The sequence below is a fragment of the Coccinella septempunctata genome, chromosome 6, assembly GCF_907165205.1.
Source record: "Coccinella septempunctata chromosome 6, icCocSept1.1, whole genome shotgun sequence".
NCBI lineage: Eukaryota > Metazoa > Arthropoda > Insecta > Coleoptera > Coccinellidae > Coccinella > Coccinella septempunctata.
The window spans coordinates 28525264-28544567 of NC_058194.1; the positions used below are offsets into that span (position 1 = coordinate 28525264).

Below are 19304 nucleotides of genomic sequence, written 5' to 3' on the forward strand. Positions count from 1 at the left end.
TCACCTCCATTAGGCCATCGAGTCGTCAAGACCTAACGTCAACAGTTTTTTTTCTGTTTTCGGGATGGAGCAAAGACGCTGGCATATCCTGTATAATCAAATTGAAGCAAATTACCGTCCTATCGACTGATAAAGATGAATTGGCGCTTCTTCATTTACAGGTAGTGAGACTATGAACTTTAACTCAACTAACATCTAAGATACAATTCTTTGGCCTTTGTTGAATATGCGTGTGAACGTTGTGAAAGGTCGTTCATGGGTAAAGAAACTGCTACATCCGATGCACGGGAGAGAGCAAGTTTGGGATCATCATTTGCAGACTCTTCAGTTGTTTTCTTACCGCCAGATTTGAAAGTGCTTGTCGTAGTAACAATAGGTGAGAACTTTAGTACCATTTCGATATAGGTATAGCCTTTTCGCTTGGTGAGTACTTAACACTTAAGTATAACTTCAATTACCCACAAGAATAATAGTTATAAATTTTTTTTAATGGCACTTGATGAGATTCAATAATGCCATTAGGAATTCTCATTTCAAATGTTTTTTAACCGGTTCATCAGCATATTTCAATTTTTTCTTTCATTTCGCTGATATAGGAAAATAAATTCAAATGTGTTATTTTCGTAAAATGATTTTCTCATGTCTTTAGCTAGTCCAATCTTATGAAGCTTCAGAAAGATTATTTTCCCATGGTGTTCAAATGGTGAACGTTTATAATGGGGTTTATGCAATAATAAATTCGGGGAAATTGAGGAAGTGGGTCAAGAATTCTCTTAATGGTAATTTGAATTGAAAACCATCGTATCTTTTCAATTTGAGAGAATTTTCCGATTTGTAGAAATGATGAGTTTTCGAAAGTTAAATCCCTCACATTTCACAGTTTTTTGAAAAGGGAAGTATACAGGGTATAAGTGGATAAAAAATGTATAGTGTGGGTCTTTCCTATACAATTTTTTTTGGCAGCTCCTGATTATTTATAGCCCACTAAAGAAAGCACCTGAAAATCCTTTTCTTTTCCTTAGAAACCATAATAGGCAATAAAAAAAAAATGAGTGATGTTTACACGATACTTTTTTACGGTTTTTTGTGTGATATTCGGCAAAATATTAAAGCCAACCTTGAACGGGAAGTATGAATTATTGGAAACTGACGAATGTAATAAATTTTCGTCGAATTTGAAACAGCATTCGGAAAATCTCCACAAATCTTCTAATGAATGAATAACGTTTGAAAAGGTCCTATTTTCAGCTAATAAAACGTTTCATTATTGGTAATTTCACGTTTAATATGCATGAAAGCTCATCGAAACGTATAATACCATACTATCTTATTACCATTTCAGGATCTGTTTGCTTCGTCAGATTTTGTTATGTTAATTTTGTTTGTCCTCCGACTCAACGCTCTCACTAATCGTTCATGACACCTATCTGTATCGAATTGGCCTTTTTACCCACAGAAAACCTTGAGTTTTTATTGCCTACTTATTAATGATCTTAAGTCATTACTAGAATATTTTTGATAGATAGCAGTACCTGTACTTACTCATGTGTGATATTACCGTTCTTTTTTTAAATTCTGCACCTGTTTTACACATTAAGAAGATTATTAGAAAAATGTTAGAGCACTCATCCAGGTACTGAACACGCCCAAGGCTGCTCTCCCTGAGAAAATGTTATTTTCTCAATATTTGCAAAATACAGATCCGATCGAATTGGCAACTGCTATATGTTTCGTACTGGAATAAATTGTGAAGCTTCGTGCAAATTTTAAGTATGTATTTATCGGCCACATCAATCCAAGAATTCAATTTCTTCACCAGGAAATTAATGCTGGAGTATTTCCATGAATATAAAGCGAAAAGTACATCATAAAACCAAGAAGAATCGTCTTGTGAGATATGATCGCTATATATAATCAACGACAGACCTTCGAGCCTTCTGAGAATGATTAATGTTTTAATTACCAATTCAAGTCTATGGATTGAGTGAAAAACCCTACAAAATTTCGAAAAAAAATTGGTCAACGAGGAGCTATAGCAGCCAGATAGAAGGCACTAGACATTAGCTGATTTTTTTGGTGATAGATTGGTTCTTTGCCAATAGAAAAAAACACATATCATTCATCTACCGCGAACATTTTAGTTTTCATGATTTTTCCTGCGAAGGTCCAAAATATCCGATTTTTTATCGACCACAACTTGAAAAATAAATTTTTAAAAAAATATCTGTTTGTATATTCGTGTTCTACGCCCTCGAATTAGTGTACAGTATAAATTTGGCTTTTATCGGAGACCAAAATATTTTTCAAAAATTAGCAATTTTTCCATCTGTATGGAAAATTTGAAAAAGTTTCGATCTCTCTGATTTCCACCAAAATTGGAGTATTCACTAAATCGAGGTCGTAGATTACGAATATGCAAACAGAATTTTCCTGAAAGGATTAGTTTTCAAGTTACGGTTGATGAAAAATCGAAAATTTTGGACCTTCGCGGAAAAAATCATAAAATCTGAACTGTTCGACGTAGATGAATGAAAATTGGTTTTTTCTATTCGCAAAGAACCAATCTATCACCAAAAAAATCAACTTATGTTCAGTGCCTCTTTTCTGGCTGCTACAGCGCCGTAAAGTTGACCAATTTTTTTTTTAATTTTCACTAACAGTGATTTTTTCCCAAAGTACATATGATTTCTCAATTGACTCAATGGACATCGCGTAGGTTCAAAATGTCAGCTATCCTCATGTAGAGCTCTTATTGACCGAGAGAAAGTTTAAAGGGCAGAATAGTAACAAACAATAAAGAGTATTATCCACACGAATCACTTTATCATCGTCGAAGTCTCTAAGTACGGGATTTATTGTTATTAGAGATTCGATAGTGAACAATTCGCCTGCGGACATTCGTTTCACGATGACCGTCTTGCTAATATTCCTGCATTCGTCCCGCTATCTCTTCCGGTTATGTCAGCGGTAGCTCACAACTCAGCAGACGGTCGGTTTCTTCAAATGAAATCGAAAAACAGATCGTCGTATGGGTAATCATTGCATAATGTGGTTCCTCACGAATCTCGAGAGACTCTTGTGTAACCGCTCCGAATATGTGTATCATATCAGCTGGAGATGAGTCAAATTTGATGAATGTTAAGAAGGTACCACTTCTCCACGAGATCCTCTCGAATTGAAAGTCTTATTGTTTCGACAGAATTGGTGTACGAGGATATATTGAAAAATTCTTAGCCTACTATAGAACCAAATAAAATTTCTATGTCAAAATATTTTATTACTGAACATATTCTCTTCTTAATTCGATGCATTTATTACAGCGAACCTGCAACGTTTCTAGACCTTTCAAAAAAATGTTTCTTCTTGCTCTGCAAACCAGACCTCCACAGCTTTTATAACTTCCTCGTTGGAAGAAAATATACTACTTTTTAAACTTTTTTTCAGTTGGGGAAAGAGATCATAGTCGGATGAAGCCAGTAATGTCGAATAGTAATCTCTGGTTATTGTTCTACCCTTATCCAAAAAATAAATCATGATTACTCCAAGGTAATCCCTAAAAACTGTAGCTAGAACTTTTTCATTAGATTTTTGGACACGAAACTTCTTAGGTCTTGGAGAACCAGAGTGTCGCCTTTCCATCGATTATTGCTTTGTTTCTGGATCGTAGAAATGTACCCAAGTCTCATCCATAGTAACAATTCGATTTGAGAAGTCTACATCGTTTTTGAATCGAGCACAGATCGATGCTTCTACCCTTGCACGCTTTTGGTCAACATTCAAACATTTGGGGATCCATTTTGCAGCAATTTTTCTCATGTCTAAATTGACGTAAACTATATGATGAACGCGTTCGTATGAAAAATTCAGTGATTCAGATATCCGTTTTAGCCCAATTCGACGGTCTGATAAAATCATGTCATGAACTGCATCGATATTTTCGGGGACTGACACAGAAACTGGCCTTACCGATCGGTCATCATCTTTAATGAAAAATTTACCTCTTTTGAAGCTTGCAGTACAATTTTTCACGGTCGCATACGAAGGACATTGATTCCCAAGGGCATTGAGCATATGTTCGTAAATCTGCTTACCTCTTAACCCCTTTAAATACAGGTACTTGATGATGGCTCTATACCCCAATTTTTCGATTTTCACATTTTCGGTGGACATCTTCTTTTTTTTGATTAATTGCGTAACTCTGGTTTACTTTTTTGACCTCAAACTTCACACTGACACTTCTAATGAGTTGCTATGGTAACACAATATTTTTTTTTATGCATGGAACTGGTCTAGGCTAACTAGTCCTCGTATATATTTCCTTTTGAACATGTGCAATGAGGATTGGCTCCTATGTCTGTTTTATCTGAGTTCAGGGATGAGCCATTCACTATGAAACACTTCCTAGTTGCAACCATATCTACCTCATTTACCAACTGAACAATATTAGCTTTCTTAGGAAGATTATGTCATCGACATGGTTGATCATAAAGGGTCCACTTTAAAATAATGGTCTCAAGATTTGCTATGAAGATTATGAAGAGCACAGGGCCCAAGATGTCACCCTGGGGTACTGCCTACCTAATGAATTACCGGAGAATTAGATTTCATTTCTCCAGTTTTGTTAGATATTGCCTTTTAGGGATCTTTTTCTTGCACATTATTGGTGCAGCTTTATCAACATTAACTTGTGATGACTTGTACTGACACATGCTTTATTCAGGTCTACAAACAGTCCCTTAGTCAGCTCCGAGGATTAGTTTGATGAATATTTAAATCGAATTTCATCAATCTATATATTTGTTTCCGTCAAAAATGCAGCGACTTGAATTGGCAATTAAAGCATTAATTATTCTCAGAAGGTCTTTCGTTAATGAAAGCGATCATATCTCACAAGAGTCACAAGACAATTCCTCTTGGTTTTATGACGTACTTGTCCGCTTCATATTCATAGAAATACTCTCCAGCATTCATTTCCTTGTGAAGAAAGTGAGTTCCTGAATTGATATGGCAAATTACCTTTTCACTACAAGGTCTAAAACACAGATTCAATTTATTTTTCGAGTAGAAACGAGGATCCTACAAATGAGAGCGTTATCCTAATGCCCAAAAACTCTGCTATTCTCGAATTGTGAGTCGAAAATTGTCTTAAACGATTTGGCTGCACTCATTGATGAAAATTAGTGATCGAAAACAATCAGACCATAAACAGTCTTCAACTTCCGAGGTAAAATAGCAAGGGCCAAATACCAGTGTTCAACTTGAGGGTTGGGATATGAAGTTTTGAAGCCAAGTGAATAATTTAAAACAAAAAGAACTATATGAAATTAAACCTGGCAGGCTGGTACACAAAAGCATATGATATTCTGTCAGTTTCAAAGGAAATACCCCTTTTTCGTTCAAATGGGAGATATATTTGCAGATTTTGACAAATTTCATAAATATTGACCTCATCTTTCAAAGATACTTACTTGCTTTATGAAGCAAAATGTCCATCCGATGTTATATCATGTCTAGGCCAGTCAACATTTCCTAACAAAAATAAACCGAATTATGCCAACATAAAGGTACCTACAAGAGGAAAATTCTAACTGGATAATGATCCTCCAATGTAAGAAATTCGTATTTTAAATGATAGTTATTTCCTCTAAGTAATAGACATGGTAAACGATAAATAATATCGAATGTTAATAGTAAGTACGATGAATTATCTTGAACGAAATGTCAATGATGTCATTCGACATTATATTTAGAAATTTCGCTCACGATTTTTGAGGTGTTTAATTACGGAATTGTTCGATGAAGGGAAAAGTCACTTAAAGGGCATGGATAAGGCTTTTCACAAAGAGCTGAAAGCTTTCCCAAGACAGGAAAATGAGACCTCTCTTAGCATTTTGATTCAAGCATCGAAAGAATCCATTTCAAAATACTACTGATGGCTCTTGTGTTCTTCTGAGTTTCAAGTGATTTACTTCAACAATTTTCTTCTTGATGGAAAATTGAATTGAAAATTTGGTTGAATACGATAAGGTTATTTTTGAGAAAAATTTCAAAATAAAAAAGAGTATTTACACAGATCACAATAGTAAACAAAGTATTTTGAGTTTTGAGGTAAAAGGATCGTAATTTTAACTTTTTTTCTGATAGTGTTATGAATACAAAGCTTATCGATGTCATTCTGATTCCTCTATGTAGATGAAGATGTGTTTTAAATGAAGAAAATGGACGGATTTCAACAACATGTCCATGGAAATACATTTACTCTATCTATATGTAACAAACTGAAAGGTGCAGAGAACCTGATGACCTACATTACGAAATTAATCGTTCATTAAATTATATCGGATGAAACCCTTGAACTTGATGATCATGAATTCAAACATTCCGCATCATTGGTTTCATTCTGCGGATTGTGAACTATAGGGAAAGTACATTAGAAACGCGTAGGTACAGAAGAAGGAAAATAAATTCCTTTCCTGACTCGAAGGAGTGAAAAAAATTTGATATCGAGAATATCAATTTCTAGCGAAAGAACAATCTCCAAAAAAACACGTCAGTTCATTTCAAGATTAGATACGAAAATGATGGTGAATTGTGTCAAGGTGTTCTGAACCGTTTCTCAGGTTGATTAACTGGATTACATAATTTTTGGCAATTACTCATCCCAATCATAAGGCACCAAATGAGAAATTGACAATCTTCATGAGACATTTATTTCATTTACCGGAGTATCTTTCACAAATGATATTATTTAACGCATTAGAGATCGGAGAGAAATTCACAAATCGATTTTGGTGAAAACCAACAGTCTTCAGAATTGTCCTTCTTCGTATTTTTGTAATCTGTTTCCTCATTTCCCTGGCCAATACATTGATTGAGAAAAGTTAGACATGTTAATTTTTAATCCTATGCCTAGTTGTTTTTCAATTCGTTTTTTTTTTCAAGAAGATTATTGATTCAAATCGACCTCAAATTTTTTTACTTGATGAAATTCTTCATATCAATTTAGTGAACGGCATTGAAACTCGTGTTATTTGGAAAGGATGATACAGTTACCATGACTTTCGATTTGCAGATGTCTTGATTATTGGTCAATTAAGATAAATATATATATGTTAGATCTGTTTCGTTTTAATGCATGACCAACTTGTTCCGACTTCGTGAAATTATTCACTGAAACATCGTGATTAGGTATCTACTCCTATTTGTGGGAACTTCATTTTCAAGGATGAGATCCTTCAAAAGGATTGATTAGATCCATCACTCATTTATCGGATGGCTTCTTGAGTTTTTCTCTGTTTAGTCATGAATAAATAGCAGCATAAATATCTATAAATGTAATATAAAATTTAGTTAGTCGTTAATACTCTGCGCAAAAAAATTAACGCACGTTATGGAAATCTCAAATTTATTCTACAACTGAAGGTGTTCTCAATGATAATTATTTTTATCAGAATTATGCATGCATATGTTATCCACTTTCAACGGTTTTCTTCAATACAGATGTTTTTTCCCAGCAGGAATAAAAAAAGATGAATTATCAGATTTTGAATGTATTGGCTCCATTCTAAAATCAGTTTAACTCGATCAATTCTAGTGATCAATAGTTTTTCTTTCGTTTGATTTTCTACACTCGATCGCTATGCAACGCGAAACACGCAATTTGACCCAAGAGGAATGAGCAAACTCATGAGGTGCAAATTAGCACTCAGACAATAAGAAATCTCTTCAGAGAATATGATTTAAGGCTTCGTGTCGCGGCAAGAGGCCCAGCTCTTACCCCAGCCCATCGAAGGGCGCGTTCGGATTTTGCGAGAGAGCATATCCATTGGGAAGAGGCCGATTGGGAAAGATTTCTCTTCACAGATGAGTTTAGATACTTCATCTACCATAGTGGTCGTTGATAATGGAACTATGAATGCTGATAAGTATATAAGGAACATTCTTGAAGAGCATGTAGTGCCATTTGCCCCATACATTGGTGAAAATTTCATTTTTATGGACGATAATGCCAGACCCCATCGTGCGCGCATCGTTCAGGAGTACCTTGAGAAGGTTGAAGTCTCTCGAATGGAATGGCCCGCAAGAAGTCCAGATCTCAATCCGATTGAGCAGGTTTGGGACAACCTCAATAGAAGGCTGAGAAGTTCAGAAAATCATCCAGCTACTCTTAATGAGAAATCTGGGAAGGATTAAATCAGAACATTTTAAGATCACTCATATTGAGTATGAACTGTCGTTGCCGAGCTGTAATTAACGCAAGGGGTGGAAATACCAAGTATTTAATCACTTATCAGCATTTCAGTATTTTGAAAATTGTTCATTTCTCTTCTTCACATAAGATTCGGTGAAATCCTGAATTTTTCTTCCATTTAATGTGTCTTGTTTCGTTCAAAACCTTCCCGAGAGAACATAAAATATAAGTTATAAAGTCAATGTAGAGTTAACTTTCATTAAAATTGAGATTTTCAGAATGTGCGTTAATTTTTTCGCGCAGTGTATATTCTTGCACACCTTGTAATGGTGACTTTATGCAGAGTTACTAAGAACGAATACCTAAGACAGGGACCAATCTAATTGGCAGATGGCGATCAAGTATTTTTTATTTACCTACGTTTTTGGCTATTTCGAAGTGCATTTCGGTATATGTGCCACTACGAATAACATCCTTGCTGTAATAGCAAACTTGGCTCAGGAAGAGTCTACCACATCCATCAAACGGTATCGAAATCCACATGATCTCGTGAATCCAATTGCCAAACCCATTTTCCGTGTATTGAATTCATCCGAAATGGTGCTAATATATGGATATTGCCGAGCTCTTCGTTTCCTTTCAACACAAATTTCATTGCTCTATTTGTGCCGAATCTATTAGCGTTATTTTGCGGTTTAATTAACGAAGACGAAGAGGCTCGAATATGTCAGATCTGCATATTTCTGGTCCATAAATCGCTACCGATTTAATATCGAGTTACCACAATTCGTTTTGAGTGTTATTTAAATTTTATTGTAGGAAGATATCTACTGAAACCCGCTGAATGTATGGAGTTGTTATGTTGATGCCGTTGATGGTTTTATTGCATTTGCGTTTACGACTACATTGAGCGTTAAACGAATTGCTTCGGTTTTAATGGACTGTTTGTTGAATTGTAACATATAGCACTAAAGCTCTAGCTGTTTGTTGATTTCTGGTTACAATATCAATTACCTACCTTCCTCAAATTTATTAAGATATAAAGGGTGTTTTCAAAGGTGACGCTTTTTTTTGACAGAAGGTAGAAAATAAAATAAGTCGTTCAACCACAAATTGTCTATATAAAATATCCAAGATGACTGAGATACAACCCCTAGAAGTTCGACAAAATTTTATTGAATTTCAAGTAAGGGAATGTGGAAGTTGACTCTGGCATCGCAAAAACGAAACAAAACATAAACATATGGCTGGACAATGAATGGTTCAGTACCAAGTTCATCGGATTAGATGCATCAGGTCACTTTTGAGAGAATCATCGTGCAATTTAGGGTGAAAAAAAAGTGTAAAAAATCGAGGCAGTTTCTTGAAAGTGCTTATGTTAGTTATGTTGAAAAAGTGCTATGATGTTTCCCCATTTCATTCCATTTTTACGACGATTGTTGGAATGGTCGAACAAGATGATTGTGATGCCCATTGTGAGAAAATTCATGAATAATTTAGATGAATTTAATTGGTGAGATTTTGAAGTATCATTCTATTTTTTACACTTGTGTCCTAAGTCTCTTCTGTCAGTTGGTATCGAAATGAGCCATTTCATAAAGTCGTGTAAGTTACTGAAAAATAATGAGAACAATTCGGCAATCCTGAGTTTCCATTTTCATTACCACGTAAATATCTAACGAGCCAATATCCTAAACGAAACCACATGGTCGAATCAGGACATAAGTTTTTTCCACTGCTTTGCGATAATTCACCTAACAAACAGTCTAGGGTCGTATTAGGATCTATTTCAGTAATCATTTTCAATTTTTTTTTCAACTTTGTCATTTTTATAGGTGATTTTCGGTGAAACTTTATTTTGACCAGTTCTACCTTTTGTTGAAAAAAAGCCTCACCTTCAAATACAACCTGTATTTATGGAATCACACTTGGATATTGAATTATGTTGAACAGTTGAACACATTGTCAATATATAGGTCATATTGTCACTATATAGATCATATTGTCACTATATAGGTCATATTGTCACTATATAGGTCATATTGTCACTATATAGGTATATCCAATAACCTCATAAAAGTCTCATGAATGCTGTGAAGAGAAGAGAGGTTTTTAAACATGTGAAAAGTCCAAAATTCCATAATCTGATTGAGGAAATTTTTTTCAAAACAGCTTTTATTAAGTTAATAAATTCATGTTTGATGTAAAATTCTTTTTTTTATTTCAGCCTCGAAAAAATGAAGCGCCATCGTAAATTTAATATAGGTGAGTACACTCCTAAGTTCTTCCTTTTGACTGAAAAAAGTGTAATTCAATGTTTTACGTCTGACTCTCCCAACCACATACATAAAAGCAAAGAAAGGGATAAAGGAAAGAAAATTTGACCATTCTTTTGATTTTTATCTCATCCAAGACAGATATAAAATGGATATCATTAAATTGAAAACCAATGAGCACTATATAGGCTTCTAGCCATTTAGTTCTTCGAATTTTTTTTTATCACCAAAGACTTAGGATTTTTGTTTTTCAAAATTTTTGGGACAGTGTATTCGGATATAATTAATAGATTATTTTATTTTCTTCAATTTTCATTCAATCATTTTTCAAAATACAGTTATTTTCCCTTTCATGTGATACACGATAAATATGTCCAACTTTTTATTTAAGTTTTTATCATTTCTTTGATGAAGTGTATTTTATTTCCATCTTCTCTACGACAAATACGCTCTCTTACTGTTCCATTTCTGTTCTGTTACACCAATGTAAGCTCTACGACCTATTTTTTCTCGATAAATGTCTCAATATCATAACGATCTTCACGATTTGATGTATATGTACGCACTGCTAGGAGTTTTTGAATTCTTCGGGGTCAGATGTCAAACAATCACGATTCTCCTAAAGGATAGTTCGACAACTTACTCGAATGGAAAGTATCGTTAAATTCACTTTCACATCGATCGATGAAAATGCTGCTGTTTATTTGGCTCTAATTGGTATGTGATCTATCGTACCCCATTATTCATCAGTATTGCAATATCTGTTCTCGGATTTGTGTAAGCTCTGTATGTAAAGTGGGCATCTTCTTACTTTTTCATATGGAAGATTGCCCGAAGAATTCATTTTAGAAAATATACTGAATATAGAAAATTATGTGATGGTAGAACCTATATGTGATATGTTGGTTTTCAAAAATTCGAAGGCACAATAAAAAAAAACTTATTTTTATACTATATTCTTAAAAAATCTTCTAATGACCGAAAAGACTAACAATAACAGTGTTTTTTGGTCAAATTATAACGATTTAGGAAAAAATCCTAAATGGAAGGACCCATTTAGAATATCAGATATGTGGTTTGGCTATAATGTGTTGAAAAACTTTTTATTTTTATTTCTTTGAAATCTCAATAAATTTTTCTATAAATATACTAGCTTTAGTTCTGAATTTTCTTGAATTCTTTAATTCGAGCGCTGTAAGCAGGGTTATTACTTTCAAAAAATTTTCAACAGCCCTGACTTTTTAAACAACCAAAATTTTGGTAATCAAATGAAAGTTCTGTTTCTCTTACAGGAAATCTCCTTCTTCTCTGCAGTTTTCATTACCTTTCCAAAATTCAAGTGAGTATAACCCACTTAATTTACAAGTTTTTCATATTTCCTGTTCGTTTTCTATTTGTGAGGTGAAAAAAAATAACTATACCTTCTCAGAATATCATTTTATGTATAATTTTTTATTTCGAGATCCGTCAAATTTCGTAAAATTTCAGACACAATTTTCCTGTATTTCAACTATCTATATCTTAGATCTTCAAGCAATCTCATCCATATATTGGACACGCTTTATACAGAAACGTTGATTAAATGATTTGTGTCAATTCTTTGAAAATTCTTCAGTAGTGAATATGTACCCATTCTCCATTTCCTTATTTCTTTACTGTTGTAATGCGATAGTTTACCCGGATTCTGATTCTTCACCAATTACAGGTAACCATCAAAGTAATCGAGTTTTTTCCGCGTGAATACTAATTCTTCTCCTAGAATGAATTAATGACTGGTTGAACATTCCATTGGACATGGAAAGACGATTATTTGTTTCGAAATTAGAAGATTCTTCTTGGTTCAATCTCAACCAGGAATTATAGAGTTGCAACAGTCTGAATGTTGTGATATAAATGATAGTAGAATTCGCTTCCTCTTATCCGTGGCCGACCTCAAAATATGTTTTGAAATTTCATCGAAAAAAAAATCATAATACATGGACATAATTTCACAGTTTTCTCTTTACAGCTAGTCCATAGCTTAGAAAACACAGCTGGTTCCCAGAAATCGGAACTACCATCAGTTAATTATCAAGGTAATAACTAGATTGGATCTGACAATAAATCCCTACTATTCGACCATAAGTTAGCCACCTAAACCTCAATCAGAAAAAAATACGTCAATTGATTCATTCTTCTAGGTGTCCAGGGTAAACCTGGATTAGATTTTCCAGTACTGACAGCCATTCCAAAAACGAGTTTCAGTTGTAGAGACATTGAAACAGGATACTATGCAGATTTAGAAACAAACTGTCAGGTAAGATACCAATTTCTGGAAAATACTCCAGATTTTTGAACAAAAAACTTCGATCTTCCATTTTCATGAAATCCAAATTAAATAAGTATTTTATTTCTCTTTCGTTCATGAAATATCCCAGTGTATTTTGAAGCCCCAAAAAACTGCTATAATTTTATGGGGAGAAATTACTCGACCTACTGATCTGAAGAACGATCTCGATTATTCCCCACATCATTAAAGTCCAGATGAATGAATTTTTCTTACGTGACACGGATTACGACACGATTCAAATGTAGATTAACACCAGAATATCTGAGGATAGAACAATGGTGTTTGCAGTAAGTCATTCCGTAATGAATTTCGAAATATTCTTCCATATAATGAATCGTTCATCAAAAGCGTATTTCATGATAGCTAAATATTGGTCGGATCATAACTCACGGAGTGATTTATGACTGTTATGGTTATTTATTCTGACCCCTACAATTCATATTAACCTAATTTCAATTATTTTACCTCAAGAACTTGAACTTTTTCTAAGGGATGCTTGAATTTTGGGTAATTAGAGTCCTTCTAACATTTGAGGGATTAAAAAAGGACCTGAAAATATATCAATTGAGATTTTATATCTTGTTAATGACATAGACAGGGACATAAGCACGATTTTCCATTTCTAGGTCTTCCACATCTGCGAAGATGGAAAGAAAACGTCATTTTTATGCCCCAATGGAACGATATTCCAGCAGTCTGACCTGATTTGCGACTGGTGGTTCAAAGTGAACTGCACAAACTCTCCTCTGCTTTACGAAGAAAGCTCCGAGCAGCTCAAAGAGGAACTCATCAAGAAAAAGTCATCCCGCAGACTCACTCACAAAGGTTCAGATAAATATCGTCTGAACTGGGGTTCTCAAAAAAAGTCGCCAACGAACCAAGAGGCTTATGAGGACAAAAAGGACAAAGCCAATTCGAAACAGAATTGGTCTTCTGTTTATAACGAACCGCAATGGAGTGATAAAGGTAAAAACAGAAATCTCGATCATGCACTCGAATACAAAACAATCGAAAATACTTCCACAACAACTGAAATTCCAAAAAGAAAACAGAGTAACTATAGAAAAATCGTCATGAGGAAAAGACCAACAGGAGAAACAAAACAAATTACCAATACTGCAAAACATAGGGATACATCAGGAGATTCGACCCGAAACACATATGAAGAAAACATCATGACTGTCACACCAGAAACAACAACCAAGTTCATTTCATCAACATCCAGAAAAAGATTCCAATATAAAGATTTTCAAAAACCGTACAGTTCGACGATATCCAACAAGGTACAGGAAGCAACCACAACATCTGGCTTTTACATTTCAAGGAGGGCAAACCAGACTTCAAGTCCAAACATTCCAACACAACATAAAAATAACGACAATACAAAATCTGATTTGGATAAAGAACCCCGATATCAAAACGAATATGTGAATATATTTGTTGGAACGAGACAAAAGGTTCTCAGAGCCAACAACTATAGGGTATCCAATAACCTCTGCAAATCTTGCCAGAAGAACACAAAACTGGACTCCCCAACGAAATACTTGAACGGAGACAGCAACACATTATCCGAAGATTCCGATGAAACTCAAGTGCCTCAAGAGACGGCTTCGATAGTTGACAGTAGTCGTTATAAAAATTTCAACAGGAATAAAGTGGAAAAAACAAATGGATACTATGAAAACCACAAGCCAGAATACACAGAAATCAAGGATCCTAGGTTTTACAACGAAAAATACTTCAACAATATAGTACCAGTAACTTCCCAGTATGTAACGACACAATCATTCAATACCCGTAAAACGTTTGTTGGCAGTAGTGTTGGCACCCCTATACCTAGAAACCAAACAACAAATAACCGACAAAGTGTAACGTTGAACATAGGAGACCATAATAGGAAGACGTTTAAACTCTCGGCTATAGCTTTCAACACTGCTCAAGCACTTAACCCTTTCCAAAACGAAGAAACAGCTTTCAAATCCCCTGTTTTAGAAGTAGTGAACACCCCTGCTCCTATCAAACCAACGCAAGAACTCTCAACCATATCATTCAATACTGTAGAACCATTTGATCCTTATATCAGAACTGATGGACCAAGTACGAAAGCAACAGCTGATGTAGCTAAAGAAACATTCGAACCCTCAACAGAGCCTTCCAACACTCCAACATTGAATCCTTTGAGCAAAACTGAATTGAACTCCGAACCAGTTGAGAATGATAAAGACGTATTAAAAATATCGACAATATCGCTGAATACAGCACAAGCTTATGAATCCCTATTCAGTGAAGAAAGTAGGTCACCTGTACAACCAAAGCCAACTGAGGAAAAAACTGAGTTACCTCCATTAGTACTGGAAGTTCCAAACAACACAGCACCATCGACTGATCCTCCATTTACTTCGAGGAGATTGGAAATACCCACAACCCTAGAGCCAGGGTATCCTGATGAGGTGGAAATCAGGTTCAAAGAAGACCCTGAGGAGTTCCACCATCAAGTGAGCTCTTCTACAGAGGGATCAGATATAACAACAACTCCAATACCAACAAGAGCCCCACTTCCTCGATTGAAACCAAGACCTTTTGAGGTACTTTCAACAGAATCATCATCTTTAGGAGTGAGTAACGATAAGTCCGAGAAATTTGATGAGTTTCTACCCTACCCCTTCTTCAAAATATCCACTGCCAGCCCGTTCTCCTTACCAGAAGTTGCAACTCAAAACGATAACTATTTGGGATTAACTGAAGCTCCAACAACTGAACCAACCAATTTTTACATAAAACCAGATGGCGTGAGCGTGAATGATGACGGTCAAAAATCATCAGAAACCTTCAGACCTGGCTTGGTGGTACCTTCCTCAGTTAGTCCCCTAACCCTCCACACTTTAGCAGCATATTTCGAAAACGCCCTGAGCAACATGACTTCAGAAGAAAGGGAAAATTTAGATTTGAACGATGACAATGTTGATATGGAGGAAAAACTTAGAGCTTTACTGAGCCATATGACCAGGCAGAAGTACGAGCAGCTGTTCAAACAGATGGAAAGCGACGGTGATGATACCGTTGAAACTACGACAGTTAAAGAAGCAGATTATGAGGACTCGGAAGAGAATCCGGAAGATACCCAAAAGGTGAGAAAATTGGCTAAACTATTCTCCCAAGCTTTGTCTGACTACTTGAACGATCCTATGAACTTCAAAAACAGACTGATTCAAGTCCGTCCAACTGAACCACCAAGCGAAGGTTACGTATTCAGCACTGAAAAAGAACTGCTCAGCTTCTCTGAAGACGATTCGAAAAACACCTTAGCCTCTTTGTACAACTCCACCTGGAGCTTCATAACCCCCAACAAAACCGAGGTCAATGCAGACCAAAACAACAACTTCATCGGATCTGAGGGAGAAGGTTTATCGATAGCTGACAGCCAATCCTTCATTTCTCAATTTAACAGCTTGAATTACGAAGATAAACAGAAGGTAGGCTCGGACAATCTGCCAAAGAACCACTGGACTTCCTCGCCTCACGCCACTAACCTATGGAGAACCACTTTCGCTGTGGATCCATTCTCTTTAAACAAGGATTTCCTAGTAACGGAATCCTACACCGCAGTCGCCACTGAAACTGAACCAACGGAAACCTACTCAGAAGTGGATCCTCCTTCCATCTCCTCAGAAGAACAAGAAGAGATCAAATACGAACTTCGCGTATTTCCAAAGTTACCAACCAATTCATCGAAACTCCAAGGTATCTTGATCGATTTCATGAATTCAAGCACCACGTCGGAATCGGAAAGATTGCATCGGATTCTACGAAAACTGAACACGACCGAAGATGAGTTCTTGGATAGGATGAAGAAGATTGAAGAGAACCCTTTGACGAGGAGGCTCATCCTCCTCCTTATCCACGAGTGCGAAAGTACCAGAAACGAGAAGGAAGAACTGATACCGTTCTTGAATCCGGAGAGAAAAACTGAAGATAATTTCAGTACGGATAGCGGTAGTGTTGAAGATGATGCGTCTGCGAATAAGGATCAAGACGCAAGGGCTTTGCAATTACTGAATTCCCTGTATAATATTGCGACGAAGTTCGGAAGATGATAGCATGTTGAACCTTTGTATATTTCGAATAGTTTATTAATCAATCTTGGGGAAAAGTTCAGGGTGAAGTCCAACCTGGATAAATCGAAGAAAAGGGGCTTTCTCTCTATCTCTCTCGAATTTCTCAGATCTGGAACTTGAACTTGATCGTTAGAGAATGCAGGAACACTACTTCTGGCAAGTGTCTGATTGGATATGCACCGTTTACAGTCCTAACTTGCTCCATATCCTTTTCGTTGTAAACCTTCCCTCAACTAGCATACCAGTTCCAAAGCATTTCCACATAATGTTGAATTGAAATATCAGTTTTTATTGAAAAAAATTTGTTTCGAACATCCCTAAGAATGAAGAAAGTGAAAATATCTAGAATTAAAGCGATTCACGAAATTTTGTATATAGTTTTTATTACGAATAGATGTAGTCAGTTGTATTTATTATTTTGTTTTTATGACATGTAAATGTGAAAAAAGGCATAAATGTTGAATATTCCATATTGTATATTTTGAACCCTATTTAAGTCAATAAATAAAAAAGTTACCAATATTGTCAAGTTTTTCCTTTTGACTTAAAGAATCTATGTTAAAATATTTGTACAAGTTAAAGACTCGTCTTTATATTCGAAGCTTTTTTCTCACTTAACTGTACCTCAGTAAATACACATTTTAGGACTTGTTGATTTGTTTTCACCTGGATTTGAAGGACTTAAGTTTGTGACTCGCTGTGTATGAAGTGTAGACGACAAGGAGGAAACAACTAGGGTTCCAGAAAAACTGATGTTTAATCACGAATATAATCAAAACAACAGAAATCACTATTATAGTATAAACCAAATCGAAATCTCAAAAATAATTAATATACTATTGACATTTCGTCAATTTTCTTCAGATGGTATAACATGGTGGTAGTGCGCAAGTACCCGCAACTTGAATCTTATTCTTCTGACTGATATTTTCCTTGGTTTTTTGACGATGTCTATTCAGCTCCATGTTCGCCTCCTGAATGGCCTCCCATAGCTTTGCTTCAGACATTATTTGCCTAGACAAATTCTCAACAGCAGGCTCTGCGTTTAGCTCCAGAAGAGCGCTGATAGAGTCATCAATCTCTTCACCATCGCTAGTGAGTGCTGGAAGATTAGATCTCTTCCTGCCGCAACCTAAAATTCATATAGAAACATTTATAAATAGAGTATCTTCCTGTAAATTATATTAAAGGTACGTGTTTTTTTAGAAAAAGCTAACAGATAATTAAACAACTCATCTTACGTAAAAATGAAGCGTTTTTCAGAATTCGAATGATACACTAGATCTCTAATAAGAGAAATAATGAATTCTCCAGCAAAAATTCACGACATGAAGGTTCAAAAAGTTTCCTCAAGCCTTGAACATACGTCCATAACAAAACCAAAAGAAAAATGTTTATTGAGATTGTTCCAAGTATACTTGCCAGTAAAAGCATTGCAGAATGGCCTCTTTTTGGGATCCATATTATCTTCAAGTCGCTCTTCGATTGTGTAAACACCACCCTTAAAAAATCTAGCTTAGATGATAGAATGAAACCTTGGGTCTTTACGCCCAAAAAATAGCGCAAGTATTGAATACGCTTTGAATAAAAATCTAATATAGAATAATCTTTCAAATTGAGTGCTTTTATTGGACTAAAACTAACAAACAAAAAATGGTCCTTCACAAGATTTTTGTTGGATTTAGTTTGTTAAAGTGTTACTGAATCCAAAGCATGACGTTTTTTCTGGAAATGATTAAAGTGGACTTGAAACATGTTTTATACCTAATAAAAAAGACGAACTTGACTCAAGCATTTTGAAAGATTTCTCAGGTATTAATATAAGCACAACCACTCACTTTTTTCTGCAGAACATAAAAGTAGGCTTCGCCGATGAATACTGAAGCGATGATTGTTGAAAAAACTATGGTTTTGGTCGGAAGCATGGCAATGTGCACTGTAACAACGGTCAGAGAGAAATGAGGAAAATTCTTTGAACTAAGTATAACTACCATACATTAAGCAACAAGTATACGCTTTCGATACCTGCTGGCTTCTTAAGTTATCGTCCTAATACATCATGCTCCCTTTCCCTACCCTTCATCCAGTTATGGAAAATGATGGTTTAACATCAAGATTAGGGACTTTCAACGAAACGAAGGGTAAATATATCGAACAGTAAAGAGCTAGGAATTATTCTGAAAGTGTTTCTTTCGATATATCAGAATATTGAAAGCTACTGGTAAAAATAAGTGAAGTTCTTCCTATTTACTATACTAACTTTACCCATTAGTCCATCGACCACGATATTGAATGATTATAGTTGTAAACATGTGTCCCAAAATACAACGTCAAACTGTATACGATATCTTACTATAATTTGGCAGGTCAATTTCGAATCCCTTTTAGTTTGT

General features: G+C 35.4%; 2 protein-coding genes across 2 annotated transcripts; one reads left to right on the forward strand and one right to left on the reverse strand.

Annotated features, from left to right (window-relative positions):
- The first annotated feature begins 9648 nt into the window (after nt 1-9648).
- Nucleotides 9649-17436, forward strand: LOC123316014. The gene is made up of 4 exons (XM_044901924.1): nt 9649-9666; nt 12476-12542; nt 12648-12763; nt 13423-17436. The coding sequence occupies exons 1-4, from the start codon at nt 9649-9651 to the stop codon at nt 16888-16890; spliced, it is 3669 nt and encodes a 1222-aa protein (XP_044757859.1). The 3' UTR covers nt 16891-17436.
- A 242-nt stretch (nt 17437-17678) lies between these two features.
- On the reverse strand, nt 17679-18799 carry LOC123315587 (cardioactive peptide). Its single transcript, XM_044901341.1, has 3 exons — nt 18750-18799; nt 18334-18412; nt 17679-18043 (listed from the first exon to the last, which is right to left on the reverse strand). The coding sequence occupies exons 2-3, from the start codon at nt 18371-18373 to the stop codon at nt 17772-17774; spliced, it is 312 nt and encodes a 103-aa protein (XP_044757276.1). The 5' UTR covers nt 18374-18412; nt 18750-18799; the 3' UTR covers nt 17679-17771.
- Between the last annotated feature and the right edge of the window lie 505 nt (nt 18800-19304).